We start from the raw sequence: 23,477 nt of genomic DNA on the forward strand, positions 1-23,477 counted from the left end.
ATGAAGATATAAATATGAAGGAGTACGACAATGTTGATTAACTTAGTTCCTCTGTACATTGAAGATTTTAAATTTAATCATGTAGCGACAATGATTCAACACCAATTCAGGCTCAAAATCCAAGAACTCTAAGATGAAATACACTCGCTGACAGACATGAAAATGATGGAAGATAGAGAGAGATGAGATTCATAAGTCTTGACTTAGATCTTTAGCCGCTGAGGGTTTGGACAATAGTGTTGTGCCATGGATCAGACAAGTGCTGCAACAGATTCTCAAATGGTCCCTTTCCAGTCACATTGTGTTGAATCACAAACCCCAAGAATGCCAACATAGCCAACCTCCCTGCAAAACAAACAAACTGGTCTTTAGTCTTTTAACTCTAAGCTATTCTTGCCTGACAAGATAACGAATTTAGCTTTTTCGTAAGCTTACCGTTTGCGAGCTCTTTTTCCTTGGCCTCGAGCGTAGGAGCAAAGTTAAGCGGGTTAAAGATACCACCAGGGTAACCGACTTCACCCTTAGGTAAGCTGTATTGCTTAAAGATAGGGTCTTGGTTCACACTTCCTGGGTTCTTGATGTCTTGCCACCGTCTGATCTCAACGTAATGAAACAATATGAACTCGATCACGAACAATGTGGACGACGATGCAAAGTACTGCTCTTTCCCAGCATCGTACCACTCCGGAACGTTTATGATTCCTACCAACAGTTTTGACAATAACTGTGTTAAGTTCTTGAAAAAATATTACAAATTGTTTTTAGGTCATGTCAACTGGTGACTCACCGATCTTGGTGAAAACTTCCGGCAAAAGCATCCCTGCGACACCGAGCATGGCCCATCGTCCGTTGACAAGCTCTGCCTGGATGAACCATTTCAAGTTCTCTGGATCCTCTGCTAGACCCAACGGGTCAAACCCATTGTCTCCGGCAAGACTGCAATACGGGTAATATAAGAGTGAGTGAGCAATTTACCATACCATTCAACATCAACTAAACTGGTACCGAACCAACTCGGTCTAACCTAACGAAGCCTAACTAAGCTAGGCCTAGGCCTAGTACATTAACTAAACCGGTACAGGATTGATCTAACGTAACAAATCGATTACAAAGGTGGTTACGGTTATTTGAAACCGATATTTGAATGAAGTAGTTTGCAAAATTTACCTGCCGGTGAGATAGTCAGGTGATGCCAAACCGGGCAACCATTCTCCTTTCTTAGCTTCAACCTTAAACGACGACGTTTTTGAGGATGAACCGATGGATTTAAACGACAAGTCGCGGTTCAACTTACCGGAAGAACCAGTGAGGAATCTTGGCTTTGAAGTAGTGCAAGGTCGGAAAATCGAGGCCGAGGCATGAGTAGTGACAGTCGCCATTATCACTAGTCTCAGAAGATCCGACCAGAGAACCCTTTACTGTAATAAGAAGAATGGGATTGGTAGGAATCAAGAGAGATTGAAAGATGAGTTCAGAGATGATTGTGAAGAAAGAAGGGGGATTTGTAACTTTGCTGAAGATGAGTTTTGTGGCTGTGGATTAATGACGAAGTATGTACCGTTGGATTATATGACGTGGTTGATGGAACGGACGAGATGGAATTGAGGTGAGATATAGGCTTATCAGTTTATCTTCAAAGCGTATCTTAAAGAGGATTTTTATGTTCTTTGAGATTGGTCGGAACAAGATAGTGTCGGGTCCATTGATGTACACGTGTCAATGGTTCAGATTAAAATATAAGACTGAAGTGAGGATTCACGTCAACCAATCAAATGCAACTGAATTGGCAATATGGGAAACCAAAAAATCCAGTCTGATTTTTTCCTAATCATCAAAAGTGATAGGAAAGAGTGTCACAAATCACGATATCAATACTTTTTCTGAAGTCGAGTAAAAATATTTTAAATTGACTTTTTTAAAAACATCAGATTTGTCTAAAGTCTATGGGCTTGTCAAGGTTGATATCAGGTCCGTTTTAGGCCCAAGAAGAAGAGAAGAAGTAGGAGAATGTGGAAGAAATTAACTTCGATCCTTCTTGTTCTTCAACCTCTCTTCCTGAGTTCCTTCAAGATCGTGTTCATATATATATTTCTTGTAAATTTGAAAGAGACATTATAGATTACCTTTTCATTAAGTTATAGCAAAAATAAGACTATATCCAAACCAAACTGGACACCAGCATGCAGAAGTCATCACAAAGTTTTTATTTGTGTTATTACATGTTGAATATTCTCGTTAATATTTACTCCTTTTCTTCTACTACTCTTTATATTCTTAACTCCTGTATAGTTGGACTGGTAGAGGATACTTTTCCTTGTATTATCAGTTTCTCCGAAATTCACAGAAGCATGACTATATTATATACATCAACATAAACAAGTTTATTAGAGGACGACCAACAAAAAAAAAAAAAGAAAAAAAGAAGAAAAAGTATTTTAGACAAGTCACCAATTAGAATTTAGAACATAGTTAATTTTTATTATTATTCCAATCTAGCTCTACTTCACGAAAAGCTCTTCTCTATGAGCTTCACAAACTCATAAAAATCAATGTTCCCATCTCCATTCTCATCAAAAACCTTAATCATCTTCCTACATTCCATCTTTGTACACTCATCGTATCCTAACAAACCCAACACATGTTTCAACTCATTTTCATCTATAAACCCGTCTTGATTCTCATCAAATAACCTAAACGCCTCTTTCACTAACTCCTTACTCATCATCTCATTCTTCTCAAACAAGTACTCTTCTCCTTCTTCTATCAAACGTTCGTATAAAGCTTCCGAGTCGTTTATCATGGCCTTGACTTCTTCCACGGACGTCTTGTTTTCTACTCGGTTCGGGACAAAGGCTTTCTTTTTTATTGGGAGCTCGGTCTTCTGCTTATTGTTTCTTGTTGAGGCGAAGAGAATGTAGGCATTAGATAAGAAGAGATGGAAACGATAGGGAAAATAAGAAGAGAAGTCTTGAATAATCATCATGAGATTGAGAATGAACAAGAAGATGACAATGGTGAAGAGAGAGATTGGGCTAAGAAGAGACGAATCCTCCATATTAATCTAAATTTATGTGTGTGGAATACCATAAACAAATATCTGTGAAGCTTTTCTATTCTTGTCTTTGGTTTCAAATGTTGGATAATGAATGTATTGAGTTGGTCCTATTTTTATAAGCGGTGTTGCATTAATTCTTACTTAAGTACGAAGACCAAACACATATCTTACTCGCAAAGTCTGCGGATAGAGTCTCCATGGAAATTGTTGAGAAACTTACCAAAATTCTTTAAAAGAGAAAGAAAAATGCTACTTTAAAATTCACCGCTATTGATCAAAAGTATTTTATTTATAATTTTAAACCAACAGAGAAAAACTAAGAAAATACCATCAAATCAAAGTTTGACTAAAATTATATATATTATTATGCTTGACTGCTTGTAACTAATAACTAGTTTGTATTTTCCTTTCAAAATTATTTTGTATGCATATATAATGCTTGTGATTCAAAATATTAGGAGTAAACTACACACAAAATTAATATTTCTATATATCTCAAAATCAAATTGAACTTTTGGACTGAACCAAATGGAAAACATGGTAGATAAATCTTGTCGTATAAGAAAAAACAAATGTTTATGTATATGTATATCTTGGTCACTGAATAATATAAAATGTAATCAACTTGTCATCATACCCCAACAACACAAAACAATAGAGTGAGAGCATCTTTCATTATCTTGGATTCCAATTCATGGAAATTTCCATGCAATTTCCTTGTAACGTTTTCCTTTAAATTTATTTGTTATCATGTTGCTTTCACCGACCCCAAGTTCCCTTTTGGCTTTTTGATATGTGGAATGTTGAGACTCTTCGGGTTCGGGGTAGTTTAGTTTCAAACCCATGATCAGGTTTTGGTTTAGAATAACAATTATTATTATAGTAGAATAATTCGAAGAGCTATATTTATATAAAGTTCAGGTTGTAGTTTTCTTAATCGTTTGTTATGAAGTTGTTCATTAAAACAAAGTATGTATTTACTTTGAGAAAATCTTAAAAATGTTGATTTTCGTATCAAATGTCATTTCTTTAAAATTTTATAAAAATGCTCGTAAAAGTTTGAGATATATTCAAATAAGTATTTAATTTTATAAAAACATTACTCCCTCCGTTTTTTATTAATTGTCGTTCTAAAGGGAAAATTTTGTGTTATAATAGTTGTCGTTTTAGATTTCCAACGCAAATATTTGATAAATATTCCAATTTTATCCAACTGTTTTAATGTTTTAACCAATCAAAAAATTAGAAAATATATTAAAAGGAATAAAACAAAAATAATAATAATTTTCTTAATCTGTGTGAAACAACCTTAAACGATAACTAATAAAAAACAGAGGAAATATTAATTACTTCTATAAGTGTTTAAAGTCTTGTAAATAATTTTATAAATACTTTATAAAAAAGGATCTTATAAATATTTTGTAAAAACCTTTTAAAATAACTTGTAAAACCTTATAGAAACATTATTAAGCCTTACAAACACTTGAGTCTCCAAGTAATCAGTTATCAAAATATTAATAGAAGGCAAACAAATTAAACTAAACAGAAATAAGTTTGAAAAGAAATTAAATCTACCTCTAACCAGAGCTATCATTTGCTATAGATTTAGTTTATTAAATTAGTAACTAATCTTATTATTAGTTTTATATATCTTAACATTTTTGAAGTACATTTTTGTGTCATCCTCTCTTATCTTTGTATCCAAACAAGTCTCAACTAAATTCTCTACAATCCTTACAACCAAACACAATAATTTTCTTATTAGATAATATTAATTTCCTAAAATATATATATATCTAATTTAAGTCAATATGTTAGATTAAAATATAATTCTCCTTTCATTTTTATTTAATAGTATATTTAATTATTTTAATTACTATTTAATACATAAAGTTAATAAAGTTTTAGATTTTTTTCAGCATATAATGTGATTTGAATTTTTATAAACGAATATATATTAAAAATTGTCTTAGGATATTTGTAACCAAACAAGTATATCCACATATAGAGCTCAAATTACATTTTTGGAGTACAATAGGGTGTCATCACTTTTTGCCAACTTCGGGTCGGGTTTTTAACTAAAATTATAACTGATTCAATTATCCGGATCCTAATTAAGATTGCTGAATATTTTGGGCCGGTTTTTAATCCATAGCGTACTTTTTTACATTCAATTAATGTCAATTAATGTCCATTGTATCTTAGGAAATATCTAATCTGCATGCCGAATTTTTAGGGCCGAATTTGACAAAAAAGAATTGATAACCAAAATTATGTAATCACATCCTCTTAATCACATCTCTATAATATAACAACTAATTCAAGATGAATACATCTTAGGAAATATCTAATTTGCGTTTAATAAACGATTACATATTTGGTAAGATCTTATTAGCTTTAAATGTACACTATTAATCCAATAATATCAATTGAGAATCATAATAAGAATATGCTAGATCATTCATTCCTAAATTATAACTAACAAATCGTAAAATGTATATTCTCAACTTGTTAATCAAGATTTTCTACAAAATTCTACCTGCAACCGTTAACAGTATATATATCAATAAAATAATAGATCCGTGGTGTACTACGGGTAAAACCTAGATAACCTACAAAATAACTACGAACAAAGTTCTAATTGACAAAAAAAAAAAAAAAAGTTGTAGATTACTAAAACATTGTGCAATACCAAAATGGTTGAAACAAGAACATTTCAACTTAATTTACAACAAAATGAAAAAAAAAAAAAAAAAAAAAAAAACATGAGGCTTGACTTGTAAAAATATCTTAATCCAAAGAACAATGACAAAGTTTGTTGTACCTTTAATTTCATCTCAACTTATTATATTATCTTGTAGATAAGAAAATTACGAAACATCTTCAAAATACTCTGTACGTACGAGAGCCCATAAATATAAATTGATTTGTATTTATTTTTATGGGCCTAAAGAGAAAAACAGAGAGAATGGATTGGCCAACGACGACACTCATCTCCCGAAGAATCTGTAATCTTTTGGTTTTCTTCGTCAAACTAAACCACAAAAACCTCTCTACCGATTCGGATCACTCGGCGATGAGACCCGACCCGACCAGACGCAGAAACAGAGCCTTATCTTCTTCTTCTTCTTCCCCATCAAAGACCCGACCCGGCTCCGGTGGAAAGGTGAAAACTTCGGCCACTGTAATCGACCGGGAGGAGATGGGTCTTTTCCCCGGGTCGGGTTACGATGACCCGAATCCAGAACCAAGGAGCTTTCCTTACAGTGTGAAGCAGCAATGCTGGGAGAAAGCAGAGAAGATTAAAGGGAGAGATCCTGAGCGTTGGAGGAGAGATCATTTAGGGAATATTGTGTTTAGGAAACTCGTTGGTTGTCCTGGTTGCTTGTGCCATGATTATGATCACATTGTTCCTTACTCCAAGGTTTGTCCTTTACAACTCTCTCTCTTCATGATTCATTGATAATCTTTTGTTCTCTAGCCTATGTATTCTGGTTGTTTAGTTTAGGATTGAGCTCAAAAAGCTTCTAACTTTGTGAAATATATGAGGGAAGTTTTGCTTTTGGGTGATGTCAATATAGTTTATAATTTGTGATTGATCATTGTGAGATTGAGTATCTACTTATTCTAAGGTCTCACTTAATGAGACTCTGTTTTGCCTATGAATTTTTGTTATTAAGGGTTTAGGATTGAGCTGAAAATGAGTATTTTGGGCTCTTTCCATTGTGAAATGTATAGGGGATTTTGGTGTAGGACTTTGATGGTTCTGTGATCTCAGGAAATTTTGCTCCTAGGCCATTTTAATATAGTTTCTGAAAGGCTTTTGATCACTGTGAAATAAATCTTTTGAATTTGTGTTATTTATATTCTTGATTTGGGGTCTGAGGGATAAGGGGATGAGTTCTTCTCTTGTGCTCTCTGGAAGATGTAACTTGAGGACTTAACAGTTTTTATATATTGCTGGTTTGGATTTAAGAATTTAGTGCACCAATTAAGTTGAAGAATGAGAGTAAAAAGGGTATCATGTTCTGCAGCATGGTCTAATAGGAACTATTGTTTGTTTTCTGAAGTTTTTTTCCGTTGCATTTTATGGGGCATGTATCCATAAGAACACTCGTTTGATGAATCAACACGAATTCTTGTATCTGAAAGTTTTCAGCATTCACTTCGAGATAGGATTGTTGGTGCTTGGTAGGGTTTCACATTTATCGTTTAAATCTACAGTTAAAACTTACAAGATTCCATCTTCAGAATCAGGACCGTGTCAGTGTTACAATTAATACTGATAAGCTATAACTAACAATAGTAGAGTTTATGAAACTTCTCGGAAGGGAAAAAATAGTGTGTAAAATATTTTATTGTCATGCTTCCTGCTTTCAGTTTGATTGATCTGATTATGACCCTAATTTTCCAAACTGAGATTTATTTGAATTGATGATGAATCTATCTTCTTTGTTCTCGCTCAAACGCATAATGTAACTGGAAGATATCGTCATCTACATGTAACATTAGTCATTTAGTGCTCATGCTTCTTCTAAAGTATCTGACTGAATTCATTTTCCAATTTTTTAGGGCGGTAAGAGCACTCTGGAAAACTGCCAGGTTCTGCAGGTACGCTGTGGAAATTTAAACTAAACTTATAAATACCTCTTAAGGTTTTAGATGTCTACTACATATATCTGTGTTTTAAACCAACCTATAGTCACTATTGTCTTGTATTCTGAGTTTGTGACTTATGACTGGTATCCTGCTTAGTGGAGGAAACTCTTAGACAACCTATCTTCCACAAAACAGTCTCTTGCAAATTCTCTTTAGGTTTACTTATTAACCTCAATCCCAAACTACAAACTAAACATACACTTTTAGGCTTCTTAGCTTCTTTCTGTTCCTTGGAATCAATAGGGCAAAGCTCTTGGGTCGCTAATTTTGTTTTGTTTCTACGTTTTAGGCAAAGGTAAATCGATCAAAGGGAAATAAAACCGATATTTCTAGAGCCGAGCTTATCCAGAGGAGTTCTTATTGCCGAGTTGCTGGTAAGTCTGCAGCATCTTTCAATTCCACATGCTTGTCAGTCGTCACTCTATATATTAAACTATAACCGAGTTTGATACTAAACTGTTATTTGCGAAAATTTCGTAGGCAGGGATATGGATCTCCTTGAGCTAACAGCTTACGGGAATGTACAGCGCGCACCTGAGTCTAGTGGATGCAGGATTCAATGATCTATTAATGGAAAACGAAGATGATAAAGTTTATCAATATAATTTACCCGGACAAGATTCTGCAGATTTTGTCAGTTCTGATCTGAGTTAGTTGTACTCGTTATCTCTCAAATATTGTGTACAATGTAACATTAGTTCATTTATGTAACATACGGACACAAACAACAAAAGTGCTCATGCTTCTTTCTATTTAGCTAGCTCTACTCTTTTTCTGTTGTATTTTTATAACATAGAAAAGAATGCCTTCTCTACTACTTGTAATTTTGTAATTCTCTGTAGGTTATATTGCTACATCCATGATCAAATATTCAAATGAAAATGTTAAAACTAAAAGTAATCTTTTTATCTTCTAGAATCTCACTTTTTCTCCCTTTCTTTTTATTAATCTAGAAAATCAATTCTACTTTTTTGCCCAACTTGTGGTTGTTTTTACTTTCAGGTTCGGATGATAGTGCATTGTTTCTTCTTTCCTATTCGGTAAAATAAAAAATCTGAGCAACAAATAAATTAAAATAAACTCATATAACGATAAGTACATTTACATGTCACTTTTTTAACCTGAAACATTAAAAATAAAAGAAAAAAAGAAAAAGACAAAAGTCAAAAAAGACATCTCTTTTTGTTGTCCTTTTTTATTTGCTTATCTTTAGGGAGGCGTGTCAGGTCCTTTGGTCAGGGAATCTAAAGTTGATTACACGTGTCAAGATCATAGAAGATGCCTTCCTTTGTGGGAAAGTCCTTTTTTATTTATTTTTTTCTTGTGTTGGAAAATCTACTCACAAAAGTTTTCTTGCCACTCATTGTCTCTTGCTCGATTTTTCATTTTTCCCTTTTTATGTGTGTTGTTGTTAAATTACAATAATAATAACAAAAATTACATTTCTAAACTAATAGTGAATTTTGTGTAGGGATATATATCATGGAAAACAACAAGTACTTTTGATCGGAATATTATTATTGGATAGTATCATCTAATATGTGTATAAAAACATATGATTATGTTCGTAGATATTTGTGGTTTGAGTTGTCTTGAATGGGTGGGTATACAATATTTTGTTGTTTTGTTTGCAATCATTTTTTTTTTTTTTTTGGATTGACTCAAAAGTATATTTCGAATTAAAAGCATAGCTAACGGATAATTTGATTTTGTGGTGAGAGCAGTATTCGTTTTGGTATACCACAAACTTTAATGGTCCAAACCTTTTGGCAAGAGTAACTTTTCACATTTTTTCTGGTGGACCAGCGTGTCAATTAAATGATTTAACTAACAAATATTACCAAATTAAATTCGACCGTAAATTAACCAAAAAATTATAAGATACATACATGTTTGACGAAAAACTGAACATATTTTCTTACATAAAATTCAGCTGTAAATTTTAATTTACAAAGAAAAGTCAAAAGAAAAGGACGTAAATAATTAAAATTTACAAATTATGCGAATGTGTATATATAGGAAAGTGCAGTGTCTTTCTTTTGAAGTGGATTCATTAAGAGATGAGCTTTAATATAAAAAAAAAGTTCTAGTGGAGGGTTGACTCCAACTCCAAATTCTTGAAGTGGTTTACTTTGATCATTATCAAAAGTCAAAACTATATCATTTTTCCAATGAAACCATCCTATTTCTTAGTGTGTATAAAACCTTATTGGTTGATCTCAATATTTTCTTGAATTTTTTTTCTATCAGTGCATTTTCACTTTATCCTCCCCACCCTCTCTATCACAGTCTCTCCTCAAAAAATTCATTATGATGAGGGGGAAAAATCCATATTCTGTAAGAAGTGTTTATGTTCTTCTTATATATTTTATGTCCTATCGAATTTGGTTATACGGTAATGATACAGTCATACAAGATGATGATGGCTGTTCACATTACAAATCTAATGTACAAATCCAATAAAAAAATGCCTTTAGTTTATAGCTATTTTACATATATGCTTACTTATAAAGAAAGCAAGAGGCATCATATCTTCATTTTCTTTCCAAAATTTAGCATATCATAGTAACTAATGTTAGATAGCCAAACAAAGTAGTTGAGTAAGGGCCAAACTAGTAAAATAGCGTTTACACTAAGATGATTAAATGACTAATATAAAGGCGAAAGCAGTTCAGAAGATTTAACTAGGCCTAATTTTTAGTTAGTTGTTTCCTTTTACTTGAAATACTTTCATTTTATTTTATTTTATGAGAAAACAACAGAAAACAGAAAGGACTTCCTAATTCTTTTGTTATATTGGTGTAAACATATTAACGACGTAGTTGTCTCATATTTGGAACCATTTGAGAAACGGAAGTAGATATTTTGTATCAGTCTTCTATTAATTTTCCAAACCCTCTAACTTTTGGTAGGCCAATATCTTAGTGTCTTCAATCAATGATAGTAGTGCGTTTGCGGTTGAAACGCGTTTGGCATGAGTCAATGTTTAATTTGGTGTCAAACTTATTTCTTCAACTTTTTGAAAAGGCCTTTGTGTGATGGAAAAGAAACACAAGAAGAAAAATCTCACTCAATTCATAATATACTTTACATATTGTATAACAAAAAAAAGCAATTAATGTTAATGCAAGGTAGGGGGAAAAACATGAAAAAGGAACAAAATAGCTTTGCCACAAAATGAAAAAAGGCAGAAAAGAACAGTATTATAAAAAAAAGGAAAAAAGCAACTTGACATACTTTTTAATGTAATTGTGTGCAATGGTGTAAAATAGAAAGAACGAATAAAATAAATAAAATGTGTGGCTAATAACTGTTTAGGCACTCTAAAATATCTAAGTTGCTTTCGAAGACACAGACCAAAATAATAAAGTATAAACTGGAAAAACATATAGTGGCCAATCTTTTTCGGCATCAATATAAAAAAAAGCATACAAATAAAAAGAACTTTTTCAACACATTAAAGAACTTTTTTTGCCAAGTTTCTTCATAATACTGTATTTTTTCATCTAAAAATCTGAAGGGATTTATATATATCTTTGTAGAAAAAAATTAGAAATCAAACTTTTTAACCTTAATGGATTTCTTTATCTTTTTTTTAAAAAAAACGAACAGAATAATTTTGATTATTATTATTTTTTGCATAAAATGAACAGAATAAAATGATCATAAATTTTAATAGTACAATATTAATTAAATATAATACAAAATTATTTCTTAGTTGATTAAGATATAAGTTATTAGATTCAATATTTATAAATTATACTTAAGAGATTTTAAAATGTATCTCTATTAAAAACCAAAGCAAATTAAGAACTTTTCTTAGTTTTATATACTTTTGAGATTTGAGAATGTGCCATAAAAATAATTACTAGATAAACAGAAACTATAACACAAAGATTTTAATCATCAACATATGTAATGACACAGAAGAGATAACTATTAACTTTTTCTTAAATCAGTCATTAGAGCATTATTTATTTTACCATCAACTATTTTTTTTTTTTTTTGGAGTATTGATTGAAGGACTTCACAAGACAAGAAGTTGTAAAGAAGAGTCAGAAGAGTGTCGGTTGAAATGCCAACGCAACAACGGCCAACACCAACTTTTTTTGCCATTACTGTTATCTTTCTTACACTTTTGACAAATGAAAGATAGAAAGCAAATAAATAGTGTACATTGTTGTACAAGAACATCTGAAGGAACAATAAGGTCACGAGGAAGAAGAAAAGAGTTTGATTCTCAAAAACTCCCCAATATCTATACATTACAATCAATCATACATATATACATACATACATACATGTATAAACTCTAGTTCCGTTCATGGAAATTATGTGATCTTGACAGAGCAGCAGGGTTAGCAGAACGAACAGGGGAGTTCTCAACTTTGTTGTCGTTGTTTTTATTCATCTTAGCCTTATGATCAAACCCTTCGAACATACCACCGCCTTTGCTCATCCTCTCGTTCTTGATTCCCAATGTTGTCCATATCGAGCTCTTTGCTGCTTCGTTAGGATCGTCTATTCTCAACGTTTTCGGGACCAGAACGCACCCGTTCCTCTGTTTTCGCTCTGTTTCGTTGTCCAATCTTGCGGATTCTTCATCTCTCGGATGCTTTCCGAGAGTAGGAGAGTTTGTATTTGAACCCTTTTGGCTCATAGGGGATGAGGTTTGATGCGGTGAAAGCATTGGGATGGTCCAGTAAGGGTAAAACGGCATTGGATACCCTGGAGGCGGGTAAAAACCTGGTGGAGGCATCGCTGGGTTCCACGTGTAAGGCCATGGTACACCTGGGATGCAAGCATAACCATTCATACTATTATTGTTGTTGTTGTTCATTTGTGGCTCAACAACTCTGCAGCTTTGTGCTCTTGATTCATCCACTGAGTGATTGTTAGAGGTGGTCACAGAAGAGCCACTTGAGCAATCATCTCCATTCTCTACCCGACGAGCCACGAGCCGCTGATCCGGTACACCATGAAACCCGTTTTGAGCTCCGTTTAATACCTTCTGGTTTCCTTGTAGCTTCATCACGGGCGTCATAGGAGCAGCATGTTGTTGACGAGCATCTAAACCAAAACTCAAGACCCTTGTGTTTGCCTGCAAGCCCGGATCAAGCCTCGTAGCTTCAAGAGCCTCGGTGATAGTGATGTGACGGTAATGAGACGACGAGGAGCTTTTGTTCTTACGACGACCTGCACCCACGGGAACATTCCTCATAGTCCCACCAGCTGTCCAGTATCTCTGACAGGCCTTGCAGAAATGACGAGGCTGGTTTATGTTGTAGTTGTTGTAATAACAGAATTTGGTCTCCATGCTTTTGCATCTCGGACAGGGGAGAATCTTGGTAGGTTTCTTCAGGGTTTTACCGTCAGCGGTGGTCTGCTCCTCAGGCGAGTCGCTGTTCTCTATCTGATCCGTTGAAGTCTCCTCCTCTTTGTCCCCTGTTTCGGGTTTGGATTCATTCGAACTGTTTAGACTTCTGTCGTTACAGTTCTTGTTCTTCTTATTATCTGATAACTCTGGAGTTACCTGAGATGCAATAAAACACTAAATTAAGAACTAAAAATAATCTTAATCAAACAATTAATCTTCATCAGTACCAAAGAATCAATAATAATTAAATGAACTAGTGATATGTCTTAAAGACAAAACAAGACTAGAACTTTGCTTTTTAGATTCGTAGATCCGAAGATCATTATTTAAAAACACAACACAAAGAGTTGTTAGTTGTCTGTGATTAAGGTGTCAGTTACGAATTCAATCACTAGTTAAGTAAGTTACTGCTACAAAACCAATTAAATCGCATTTATTTTCTTAGGTCAACAAAACTCCAATTTTCTCAATCAATAATACCTTATTATATACTGACTTATCCTCTCCACCATCACCGCCGCTCCAATCATCTTCTTCCTCCTCCTCATCCACAGTCACCGGCAACTGAACAACCGCCGGAAAAGGGATTTTTGTACCGAAGAGCTTAATAGCTGGATCTCTACTCTCCATCATCATTTTTTTTTTTTTTTCTCAACCAAAAAGCAAAGGCGCGAGAAAGCTTCGTGTAGTCACTAGTCAATCTTTTTTTTTGTTGTTGTTGGGGAAGATTTAGTTTGGGAGGAGTGTGAATAGATATGAAAATTAGGGATTAAGGGGAGAATCCGTATAAAAGAGAAGGAGGGTAACACGTCAGCATCACATTTGTATTCTCAGCCACAAGTTTATGTGGCCTCTGATATTTTCCTTTTCCCTCATTACTACCGGATCGGGTTGTCGGGTTCTTTTTTCTAAAATATATTTATTGTATTATAATAATAATAATAAGTCCCTAGTAATAATTTCTAACTTTATTCGTATCAATAATAGTAGTTTTTTTTAATCCAAAAGTGTTTCTGATATAAATGGGATTACAAATATACAAGATAAACTTTTTTTTTAATTAAGTAATCTTATTATATAAATTAATTTTTTTTGAAAACCCATAACACAAAATCATAAATATGGTTTTTTAAACATAACGACAAAAGAATATTTTGAATACAAGCTCTCTAATAGATAACAACTGAATCTTCTACTTCATTTGATTTACACATGATCATCATATATTTAGATGCAAGATTTTTTCAACAATGGAGAAAACTTTTTAGGGAGACATTATATCTAATAGAAAATAAAAATAAAAGCATTTCAACATGGCAAAACAGAGTTCAAAAGTATGTTAAAAATTTTATTTTGAAAGCTTCACAATCATACATCTTTTGTACAAATGTTATAACATCAAAGAATTCAAAAACATAGATTTGGAGAATTGGTATTGTATTTTAGTGCATTACTTATCTCTCCCTTCATCAGGTCCCATGTAATCTCATTTGTTAGCTTGTTATAGTTTGTGATTTGTTGATATTTTGTTCTTTTTAAACCAATGAATGCAGTTGATATAAGAAAAAGAAAAATTTGAGCAATACATCAACATCATACAAAGAACAGTATTCAGATAATTAAGTTAAGTTTATCCATTTATTAATATAAATCATACAAAGATCAGTAATAAATTAAAATAACATACTAGTATCACAAACCTAATTGTGATGGTACTAATAGTAGAGTTGTTATTGGAGAAATGATTTCTAAACCCATATAGAATTGTAAATTATGAAAATCAAAACACATGGATTTTGAAATAACATGTTTTATCCTTAGATTTGAATTCTTTTATATTACACTTTCAAATCCATTTAAAACACAATGTGGATTTTGAAATCCAAAAACAAATAATTAAATGAATAATCTAGAATTTTAACAAGTATATTTAAATCATAATACCAATAATATATGATTTTTATTTGGATTTCCAAATCTATTAAATTCATAAAATTAATAACCTTCTCTAAAATTACATCTCTTAGAGTCACATCTATCGAATACTTTACTTTTTAAAAATAAATTATTTCTATATATCTAAATTCAGTTTTATAGAAAATATAATATAGAAATCTCTTTACACATAATTTCGAGTTCCAGAATGGAAAACAAAATCCTCAAATAAAGAGATTGAAGGAATGATTTGGTACGTTTGGTTGGATAAGGGCAAAAGCAAAGAAAGGTAAGATTTAGTGACGTGTCGATAGAGAATTGGTTGTTAACAAAAAGGTTATGTAGGTATGTCTCACTGCCACATTGTACAAATTTAACCAAGTTGAGGTATTTGGACTATGGAGGATCTAAATCAAAGTCTGTGCTTTGCCACGTTGGATTCTGTCACACCTGCTCATGGATTTCATCAACCCAAAAAGATCGATGGATGCATGTCTTTTTCTCTTGCTCAAGTCTCAAGATCTAACCACAACCCTTCACGTGTTCCTCTCACATCACCCTTTTTTTGGTTCATTTTACAGTTTATTAGGAAAAGAGAAAAAAAAAAAAACTATAAAATGGATGTGTTTATAAAATACAAGTGTTTTTGTTTTCATTGGTCAACACAGAAATCTGTTGAAACCCTGTAAAATATTTAAATCTTTGTACCATGAATAAATGTTAGTTATTTGAAAAACTGTTTAAATAAGATCACAATTATTTTTATTTTGTTTTGAAAAAAGAGCACAATTATTTGAAACAAATGTAACATACTTGTTTTCTCAGTTAACCCAGTAGAATTATCTGATTAAGCAAGATACAAGAAGAAAATGAAAAGCTAGATAGAAAAGGTGTTGTTTTTAATGTAACTCCCAAAGAGACGCAGCGTCCACATCTCGCCAGTCGTGCTGTGTAAAGGGCAAGGGTTAAACACAAAGATGGGCTTATCTTCACATATATTATTATCTTGTATATATATATTTATATAAACAATTTTATTTTATTTAATAAATAGAAAATGCTATAAATGGAGAAGTATAAATGTGTACACTTAGATCAGAAAACAAGTATGTTACATTTGTTTCATCAACCCAAAAAGATAAGATTGACATGTATACTAATTCACTTACTGATGAACATGTATCTCTTAAAAATTTTAACCAAAAAAAAAATGTATCTCTTAAAAATGTTTTATATCAATATCGCGAGTTGCGGCCAAGTGTTAGGAGAAAGGTTGCAACCATCTCTTTAAACGCTTATGCATTTTATCAAGCACACCTTCTTACAGTGTTATGTCAACATTGCAAATTTAAATATACGTAGAAAAGCCTATATGTATAAAAAGGTTTTATTTGTATATAGGATCTAACTTTTCATTGTTAAAAAGCACACGAGACAAAAAAAAAAACAAAACAAAAAATAAGAACCCCTAACTTTCTATCAAAAGACAGAAGGTTGAATCCTGAAAACCACCTCTCATAGTTTCAGCGAATAACAAAAATTGTCATGTGAGATCAATTACTCCAAATCCCGCATTAAGCATAGTATATAGAACTCGACTACATTTCTTCCTTAAAGCCCATTAAAGGTCCAGGTTTTGGCCCATTTAAAGCCACAAACATTTTTTTTTCTTTGACATCTTTCAAGTTTCAACTTTCAAGCCTACTACTCCATATTACGCTCACTGTTTGGGTGATTTGGTGAAAATGGCACCAGTCCAAACCCCCTATATAGAACCATTCTTAAAGAAAAACTGACGTGTTGTCGCCGGAGATCTCTATGCCCAATTTATTACTTATCATTAATATTCTATAATATTACATAAAACTGTTATTGCTATTCAATTTATTTATATATATATAATATGTTGTTTCTATAAATTCTAAAATTGGTAAATCTATATTATCTATATTAACATTTTTGAAGTACATTTTGTTTTATACCCTTTAAGTTTTACTTATTTAATTTTTTTTTACAACATTAACCCTTAAAACAATTCCAAAAATAACATTGCAGAGAAACTCAAATACTAAACTTTCTTAAATTGACCAATATTTGTTACATTTATTGCCATAAAATCTTAACAACATCTATACATTCTGACTTTTCCAAAAACAACTCTACCCATTTATGTTTTAACCCATTAAATCTCCAAAACTATTTTTTATAGATGCTAGAATCTCTCAAATTTAAATGATATACAACAGATTTTCCATAACAAAAGTTTACAATATCCATAATTATATTAACATTAATAAATTTTCTAAACCGAAAATCCAATTATAAAATGTCACATTAAATATGTTGAAAACCCCCATATAATTTGGTTTTTTTTTTGAGGAATTACCAAAAAAATTAAAATTCTATTAATTATCATAAACTATATATATTGACGTGGAAAAATTATAAACTAGAAAAATATGTTAATGGGATATTTAACATTTTTGAAGTACATTTTGTTTTATAACGTATAAATTATCGTGTATAATTATAAACTATATAAATTATAATGTATCTATATTAACATTTTTGAAGTACATTTTGTTTTATGTCCTTTAAGTTTTACTTATTTAATTATTTTTTTTACAACATTAACCCCTAAAACAATTCCAAAAATAACATTGCAGAGAAACTCAAATACTATATAATTTGGTTTATTTGTTTTTTTTTGAGGAATTACCAAAAAAAATTAAATTCTATTAATTATCATAAACTATATATATTGACATGGAAAAATTATAAACTATAAAAATATGCTAATTTGGTAAAACAATTAACATAATTAAACTTGATAAAAAAACCTTATTTTGATTTTTTTTTTATGCAAAAACTTATTTTGATTTTGGTGAGACGGGTTGGCATTAATCTCATATAGGGAGTTAAGTGGAATTGTTTTTTTTTAAAACACTTTTAGATGTGTACCAGGAGATGAATGTATTACTAGATTATACATATACCACACGGGTTAAAACTTTGGAAACACTACAAAAATCGTATACTTTGAATACTTATATCAAATACATGTAAAATTTTATATTTTTAAAATTAATAAAACAATAATAAAATAACAAATAAATACAATATAAATTTTAAAATTTTAAATTAAAAATATTGTCCCGCAGTGTACCGCGGATTAAATCCTATTATTATTTAAATATTAATAAATATTATCCCCTACATATTTTCAAAACCTATGTATTATAATATAATAAAAATTATAACATGAGATGTAAAAATATATATTTAAATCATATTTTCAAAAATATAAAAAGTATTATTTCTTATTGTTTAAAACTTTTTGACCAAAAAAATTGAAATTAATTTTGAATAATAGATATTGTAAAATCTTAAAAAAAACAATTTGACGGCATCTTAAATTTATTTTAAACTTATGCAAATCCTAATTTTCAGTTTTCCATATAGAAAATTTATGATATATAAGACTAACATATATTAAAGATTCCTTAATTTGAAAATTAACATATTAAAAAATATTAAATCTTATATATATTTTAATATTATTTCTTAAAGATTTCGAGGGACAGGTTTTTATAGATAAAAAAATATTATACCCCTTATGGAGTATGGCTACCGGGACGGGTTTGACTCGCTTAAGAATTTAGGTTATTCGTTTCGAGAAGTTTTAATCTTTTTGATGGTTTTTATCCGTTTCATAATTTACAAGTTTTATACAATTCTGATTAATCACTAATTCGGTAAACGTTAGATTTGGGTATGTTGTTTTGTGAATCTTAATTTTATGCTGAAACAAACTGAATGAAACCAAACTAATATAAGTTTGAACTGTAAATGATTTAATAAATAATTATATCTATAAATGTAACTCTATGTGTGCATAATATATTACAAATCTTATAGTAAACATAGTTTTTGAAATCAATCACGCACGTACGTGCGGGTCCATACCTAGTATTTTTTTAACTCAAAACGGATATACTTTCAAATTTCTACTAGTTACTGTACTATGTAATAATAATAACTAGGATATATCTCGTGCTTAAAGCACGGGTCAACATTTTTTCAAAAAATTATAATATAATTATAAAAATTATTGTTTTATTTTTTTTAAAAAGTTATTTTGTTTGAGATAGTATTTATTTTAAATTGTTATGTAAATCTATTAGTCTATTTGAATACTAATTATTTTAGAATATTATAGTATTTTATTTTTGATATATTATTGCAGTTTTATATTGTTTGTTTGTTGTATTTGCATCATTATTTTGTGAAATATAAAATAGTAATTTTAATATTATAATTATGAGCAAATAAAAATTATAAATTTATCATTTATATAAATTTAGTTTTATCAACCTGCCAATGTGAAAATAAAACACACATTTTCATACAATGAGTAATATATTTTCGTTTTAAAAAATTCAAATCACAACATATGCAAAAAAAAATTAGGAAATTCTCAAAAATAGCACTAATTTAAGTTTTTATTCCAAACTTAGCACACACATTTAAAAAATGACAAACATAGCACAAACTTATATATGACTAATAACAAATTTAAGGGATTAAAAATAAAATGTTTAAATTGGGAGAACCCGAAACTCCGTGTTCTTCCGGCGAGAGTATACGGTGAGAGAGAATCGAAGAAATATGAATTTGGCGAACCCAATCGAATCTGAAGCAGAAGTGAAACATAATTTGAAATCAAGGAATCAGAGGTGGATCATTAGTGAAAAAAATGCGTTGGCGACATCAGAGGCGAACGACGAGCTCTGGTTCAGATCTCGTCGAAGATCTTCGAGCTCTGGTTCACAAAGATGATCAAGCCAAAGCTTCGTTTTCATCTGGTTTTGAGATCATGCTTCTTCAAGTGTTTTAAGGATGATGATAGTTTTGTGTACTGATCAGTAGAATGGGATCCAATTTGGTTCGATTTCTATGATTCTAAGGCTGCCAAGGTTGTTTAGATTTTTCATTTCATAGTTCCCAATAGAAATGATAGTTCTGCTGTAAGATTCTCCGAGAATTTGATGTTGAAAGTAATGTTAGCTTGATCACAGTCACATTACAATTTTTTTTTTTCATCTACGTTTGCTTTAATCACTAGTTGTGGTTGAATCTGGTCACATTGGTAGATGGGTTGCAGAAGTCTACTAGATAATTTATATTTTTGGTTTCTTCCTTACTGTTGGTAAGAGGATCCTCCAAGGTGAACTTTTAGTTTAAAGAATCATGGGCACATGAATATTCTAAACTCTACCATGGAAAATTATTGTTGAATGCTTCATTCTTCGGGACCTTATTTCATCATGAGTATCTCACATTTGCAGGTTTTTGACAGGAACGTAAAAGTAGTTACACCAGGAGATGTGGGCGCTAATGCAAGGGATGGGACAAGTCTAGAAGATGGGATCCAAGCCATAAGAAGGAAGCCAAGCTGGATTTATTTGGTTTTGATTCTCTTGTGAAGGACATAATCTTGGTTTGAAGAGGTACTTTCGATCTTATTTTGTTATTAATAATTTTGTGTTGTTCTTTACTAGTGTTAGTGTCTCTCATTATTAATAAAAGAGTAAGGAATCCTCTTTTACCTAGCTACGTGGAAATGACATCTTTTACCTTAAACCACGCTTTACACTTCATCAATTCAACAGTTTAATTTTTCGATAATGTTGATTTTTTCTTGTACATTATATATGTCATTTGCTTTGGGAAGCACATTTTCTCTTACTTGCCTTACAGGTTCATCTTATGATGTGATGCTTGTTAACGAAATTGAAACCTGTAAGTTAAGATAGATGGCCAGCAGCAACTATTGCATCAAGAAAATGTATGATGTGTAGTGATACTGGTGAAATTCAGAAAGGATTACAAGAAATTCAGGAAGGATTCTTTAAATTCATGATGAGCTTCATAACAAGTTTAGATTTCATGATGACTTTCATAAAAATTCTGGATATTGCTAAACACCATGATAGCATAAAAATGAAACTATTACCCTGTACTAATGATTTTTTTTTTTTGTATTTTACAATTATTTTTAGTAATGCTGAGATTTTATGTTGATTCAAATATATTTTCATAACATCATTATTTATAGATGCTTCCTTGCTCCATTCAAACTTTTGTTGATAGCTCCTAAAGTCCCTTCTCCTATTCTTGTAACTTGAAAAATCAACACCGAGCATCCATCATTACTATGAAATGTTGAAAACTCAGCATCCATCGTTTAGGAAGGACATCTCATATTTCAGGAAGGCCTACATCATAATAAAATAAAATGAAAACAAAGAAAACAAAGCATACATGCCCTATAAGGACTCGAAGCGGGATCTCTGAGTATTTTACTAGCATGTAACCAGTAAGACAAGTTTTTCATTCAAATATAATATAAAAATAAATGTATATATGTGGATAAACCCGGATAGGTGATTCTTTGAAATTTAGGAAAGTTTCATTAAACTTCATGATGACCTTCATAAAAATTTATAAAGACACAAAATCAAATCATTAGTCATATATATGTATATATATATAATATCATGATGTGCACAAAAAAAATTCAATATCCCTCACTAAATGGAGTAGTTTGTAATATATCAGCAAAACATAAATTAAAAAGGGGTCAAAACTCATTTCTTTAAATTTAGGAAAGATTTCACATTATTTAGGATGATATCTTTGAGTTTTATGAAGGTCTCCCTAAATGTCTGATGGTCAACTTTGTATCTGCAGTTTGTATCTCTCTCAAAAATTGTAGCAACTATTGACGAATATAAGCATTAGCTATAAGTTCTACAAGTTGCTAATATGATTGACCCCTTAAGCTGAGATCCGACATCACAATTAGTAGGAAGATCATAATACATTCAAGTTTAAAACTTGTAAATGTGCTATAACACCAAACCTGCAAACTACAAGCTGAACCAAACCAAACCAAACCTTGTGGTTGAGACGTGTTTTTGATCTTGAACTTCCACGATTTGGACAGTTTCTCTTCCATCATCTGTTGATGTAAATAGTGGTCTCTAGGAAGCATTATGTCGAACACTTGGTGTGCAAAATGATTAGTCGTGAACTTTGTTTACTGCTTACCACTCTTTAACCATTTCATAGACATTTAGAACTTCTACTTTCTCTTCTTGAGGAGTTGACGAGATATTAATACCAAAACCAGAGTGGAAATCCTCCTCACAAACTGTTGGAAATGCATTGTGAAATCAAAGGCATGGCTCCATATAAGAGATAGTTACATGATGTTGAGATGCATCCTTTTGTGAGATAAATTGATTATAGCCAATCGATTATTTGAGATGGACCTTTTCACCATAGGCGAGAGAAAGCTCATGAAACACATCGAAGAGAGAAGCGTCGAGGGACTCAACATGCGACTGTCTTTCTCGGCGAGAAGTTCACGGAGATCCGACGACTTCGATTCAAGAGCAAAGAGATCCGTCGAGAGAGGGAAATATGTGATTGGCAAGCTACATCGAGTTGTTCAAATGGACTGCAAGGTAGAACTCGTCAGGAGATCGAAGCTTCTCGAACCACCTGTAATTGATGCAGTTGTTGTTAGTGTTCTTGTTCCTTAGAGAGGAGGAGCTCGTGAATATCGATGACGAGAACCGAAGCAATTTCTAAAAAGATTATAATTAATTTTATTATTTTATCATTAAATTAATAATGCTAGTTTTGGAATATTTTATAATGTGTGTTAATTTTTGAAGAAAAACATAGAAATATGCTATTTGAGGGTATTTCTCAAAAAAAATATGCATTTTAAATTATAAGTATTATATGAAAATTCTAAACAATTTATAAATAAAATAAAATAGATATGATAGGAGAATCATAATTTGAAAACTTAACAAAATCTTCGAATTTAGTTATTAAAAATAATTGTATTGTATACTTGGATATAAAATCTTAGTTTTTAAAATTCTGATTGGTTTATATATTTTTTTTAAAAAATAATTAGTAATTTCATCCATAATTTATTAGAGAAAGAAAATATTTTTTTACATTTTTTTTAATATTTGATATGTGAGTGTTTTTTATTTTTAATTAATTATATTTATTTAAATTAGTTAATTAAGTTTAATTAATTTTTTCTAATGGCAATTGAATGTAATTTTTTACACATTTTAATGTTAGTTTCATATTTGTACTTCTCACCCAAAAAAAGGAAAAAAAAAATTGAAGGTTTCTTATTTATTTACATTCGAAACATTTATAAACATCATCCTAAAATGCTTGAATAATTTTTTAGTAATTCTTAAGGTTAAAGATTAATTTATCTCATACTAATTTGAACAGATATGAATTATTTGAACTGCAATTTAACCAAATTCTGACCAAAAGCAGTTGATTTTTTCAGAAATTGTTAATGAAAGTAGAACCATTCGTCCACTTAAGACGATCCAATTTTCTAAA

General features: G+C 31.1%; 4 protein-coding genes and 2 long non-coding RNA genes across 9 annotated transcripts; 2 read left to right on the forward strand and 4 right to left on the reverse strand.

Annotated features, from left to right (window-relative positions):
- Window positions 1-9: 9 nt before the first annotated feature.
- Window positions 10-1,842, reverse strand: LOC104780544 (chlorophyll a-b binding protein 4, chloroplastic). The gene is made up of 4 exons (XM_010505044.3): window positions 1,168-1,842; window positions 788-936; window positions 436-702; window positions 10-345 (listed from the first exon to the last, which is right to left on the reverse strand). The coding sequence occupies exons 1-4, from the start codon at window positions 1,377-1,379 to the stop codon at window positions 212-214; spliced, it is 762 nt and encodes a 253-aa protein (XP_010503346.1). The 5' UTR covers window positions 1,380-1,842; the 3' UTR covers window positions 10-211.
- A 495-nt stretch (window positions 1,843-2,337) lies between these two features.
- On the reverse strand, window positions 2,338-3,162 carry LOC104780546 (putative calcium-binding protein CML47). The gene has a single exon (XM_010505047.3). It carries the CDS (start codon window positions 3,053-3,055, stop codon window positions 2,504-2,506), a length of 552 nt encoding a protein of 183 aa, XP_010503349.1. The 5' UTR covers window positions 3,056-3,162; the 3' UTR covers window positions 2,338-2,503.
- Window positions 3,163-5,872: 2,710 nt separating this feature from the next.
- Window positions 5,873-8,531, forward strand: LOC104780547 (uncharacterized). Of its 2 annotated transcripts, XM_010505048.3 has the most exons (4): window positions 5,873-6,479; window positions 7,628-7,666; window positions 8,004-8,088; window positions 8,195-8,531. In XM_010505048.3, exons 1-4 carry the CDS (start codon window positions 5,997-5,999, stop codon window positions 8,275-8,277), a joined length of 690 nt encoding a protein of 229 aa, XP_010503350.1. In that variant the 5' UTR covers window positions 5,873-5,996; the 3' UTR covers window positions 8,278-8,531. The 2 variants fall into 2 exon arrangements, with proteins under 2 accessions (XP_010503350.1, XP_087367489.1); XM_087511363.1 differs by lacking the exon at window positions 7,628-7,666 and having other exon boundaries at window positions 5,957-6,479.
- Window positions 8,532-11,930: 3,399 nt separating this feature from the next.
- Window positions 11,931-13,939, reverse strand: LOC104780548 (cyclic dof factor 3). The gene is made up of 2 exons (XM_010505049.3): window positions 13,572-13,939; window positions 11,931-13,247 (listed from the first exon to the last, which is right to left on the reverse strand). Exons 1-2 carry the CDS (start codon window positions 13,725-13,727, stop codon window positions 12,027-12,029), a joined length of 1,377 nt encoding a protein of 458 aa, XP_010503351.1. The 5' UTR covers window positions 13,728-13,939; the 3' UTR covers window positions 11,931-12,026.
- A 5,672-nt stretch (window positions 13,940-19,611) lies between these two features.
- LOC147945958 (uncharacterized) lies at window positions 19,612-21,116 on the forward strand. 2 transcript variants are annotated; one of them, XR_015597423.1, is made up of 3 exons: window positions 19,612-20,002; window positions 20,386-20,536; window positions 20,787-21,116. It is a non-coding gene; the product is annotated as an uncharacterized LOC147945958 (long non-coding RNA). The 2 variants fall into 2 exon arrangements; XR_015597422.1 differs by having other exon boundaries at window positions 19,660-20,002; window positions 20,375-20,536.
- Window positions 20,923-22,683, reverse strand: LOC147945959 (uncharacterized). Of its 2 annotated transcripts, XR_015597424.1 has the most exons (3): window positions 21,987-22,683; window positions 21,465-21,518; window positions 20,923-21,304 (listed from the first exon to the last, which is right to left on the reverse strand). It is a non-coding gene; the product is annotated as an uncharacterized LOC147945959 (long non-coding RNA). The 2 variants fall into 2 exon arrangements; XR_015597425.1 differs by lacking the exon at window positions 21,465-21,518 and having other exon boundaries at window positions 21,987-22,676.
- Between the last annotated feature and the right edge of the window lie 794 nt (window positions 22,684-23,477).

This window comes from Camelina sativa, chromosome 4, assembly GCF_030686135.1.
Source record: "Camelina sativa cultivar CO46 ecotype springtype chromosome 4, ASM3068613v1".
Classification (NCBI taxonomy): Eukaryota; Viridiplantae; Streptophyta; class Magnoliopsida; order Brassicales; family Brassicaceae; genus Camelina; species Camelina sativa.

Excerpts from the sequence above, each read along its gene's own strand:
- LOC104780544 (XM_010505044.3), bottom strand. The coding sequence starts at position 1,379 with ATGGCGACTGTCACTACTCATGCCTCGGCCTCGATTTTCCGACCTTGC. Across the intron at positions 937-1,167 it reads CCTGACTATCTCACCGGCAG|TCTTGCCGGAGACAATGGGT; the intron begins GTAAATTTTGCA and ends CCCGTATTGCAG. Across the intron at positions 346-435 it reads GGAAAAAGAGCTCGCAAACG|GGAGGTTGGCTATGTTGGCA; the intron begins GTAAGCTTACGA and ends TTTGTTTTGCAG.
- LOC104780546 (XM_010505047.3), bottom strand. The coding sequence starts at position 3,055 with ATGGAGGATTCGTCTCTTCTTAGCCCAATCTCTCTCTTCACCATTGTC.
- LOC104780547 (XM_010505048.3), top strand. The coding sequence starts at position 5,997 with ATGGGCCTAAAGAGAAAAACAGAGAGAATGGATTGGCCAACGACGACA. Across the intron at positions 6,480-7,627 it reads ACATTGTTCCTTACTCCAAG|GGCGGTAAGAGCACTCTGGA; the intron begins GTTTGTCCTTTA and ends CCAATTTTTTAG. Across the intron at positions 7,667-8,003 it reads AAAACTGCCAGGTTCTGCAG|GCAAAGGTAAATCGATCAAA; the intron begins GTACGCTGTGGA and ends TCTACGTTTTAG.
- LOC104780548 (XM_010505049.3), bottom strand. The coding sequence starts at position 13,727 with ATGATGATGGAGAGTAGAGATCCAGCTATTAAGCTCTTCGGTACAAAA. Across the intron at positions 13,248-13,571 it reads ATAAGTCAGTATATAATAAG|GTAACTCCAGAGTTATCAGA; the intron begins GTATTATTGATT and ends ATTGCATCTCAG.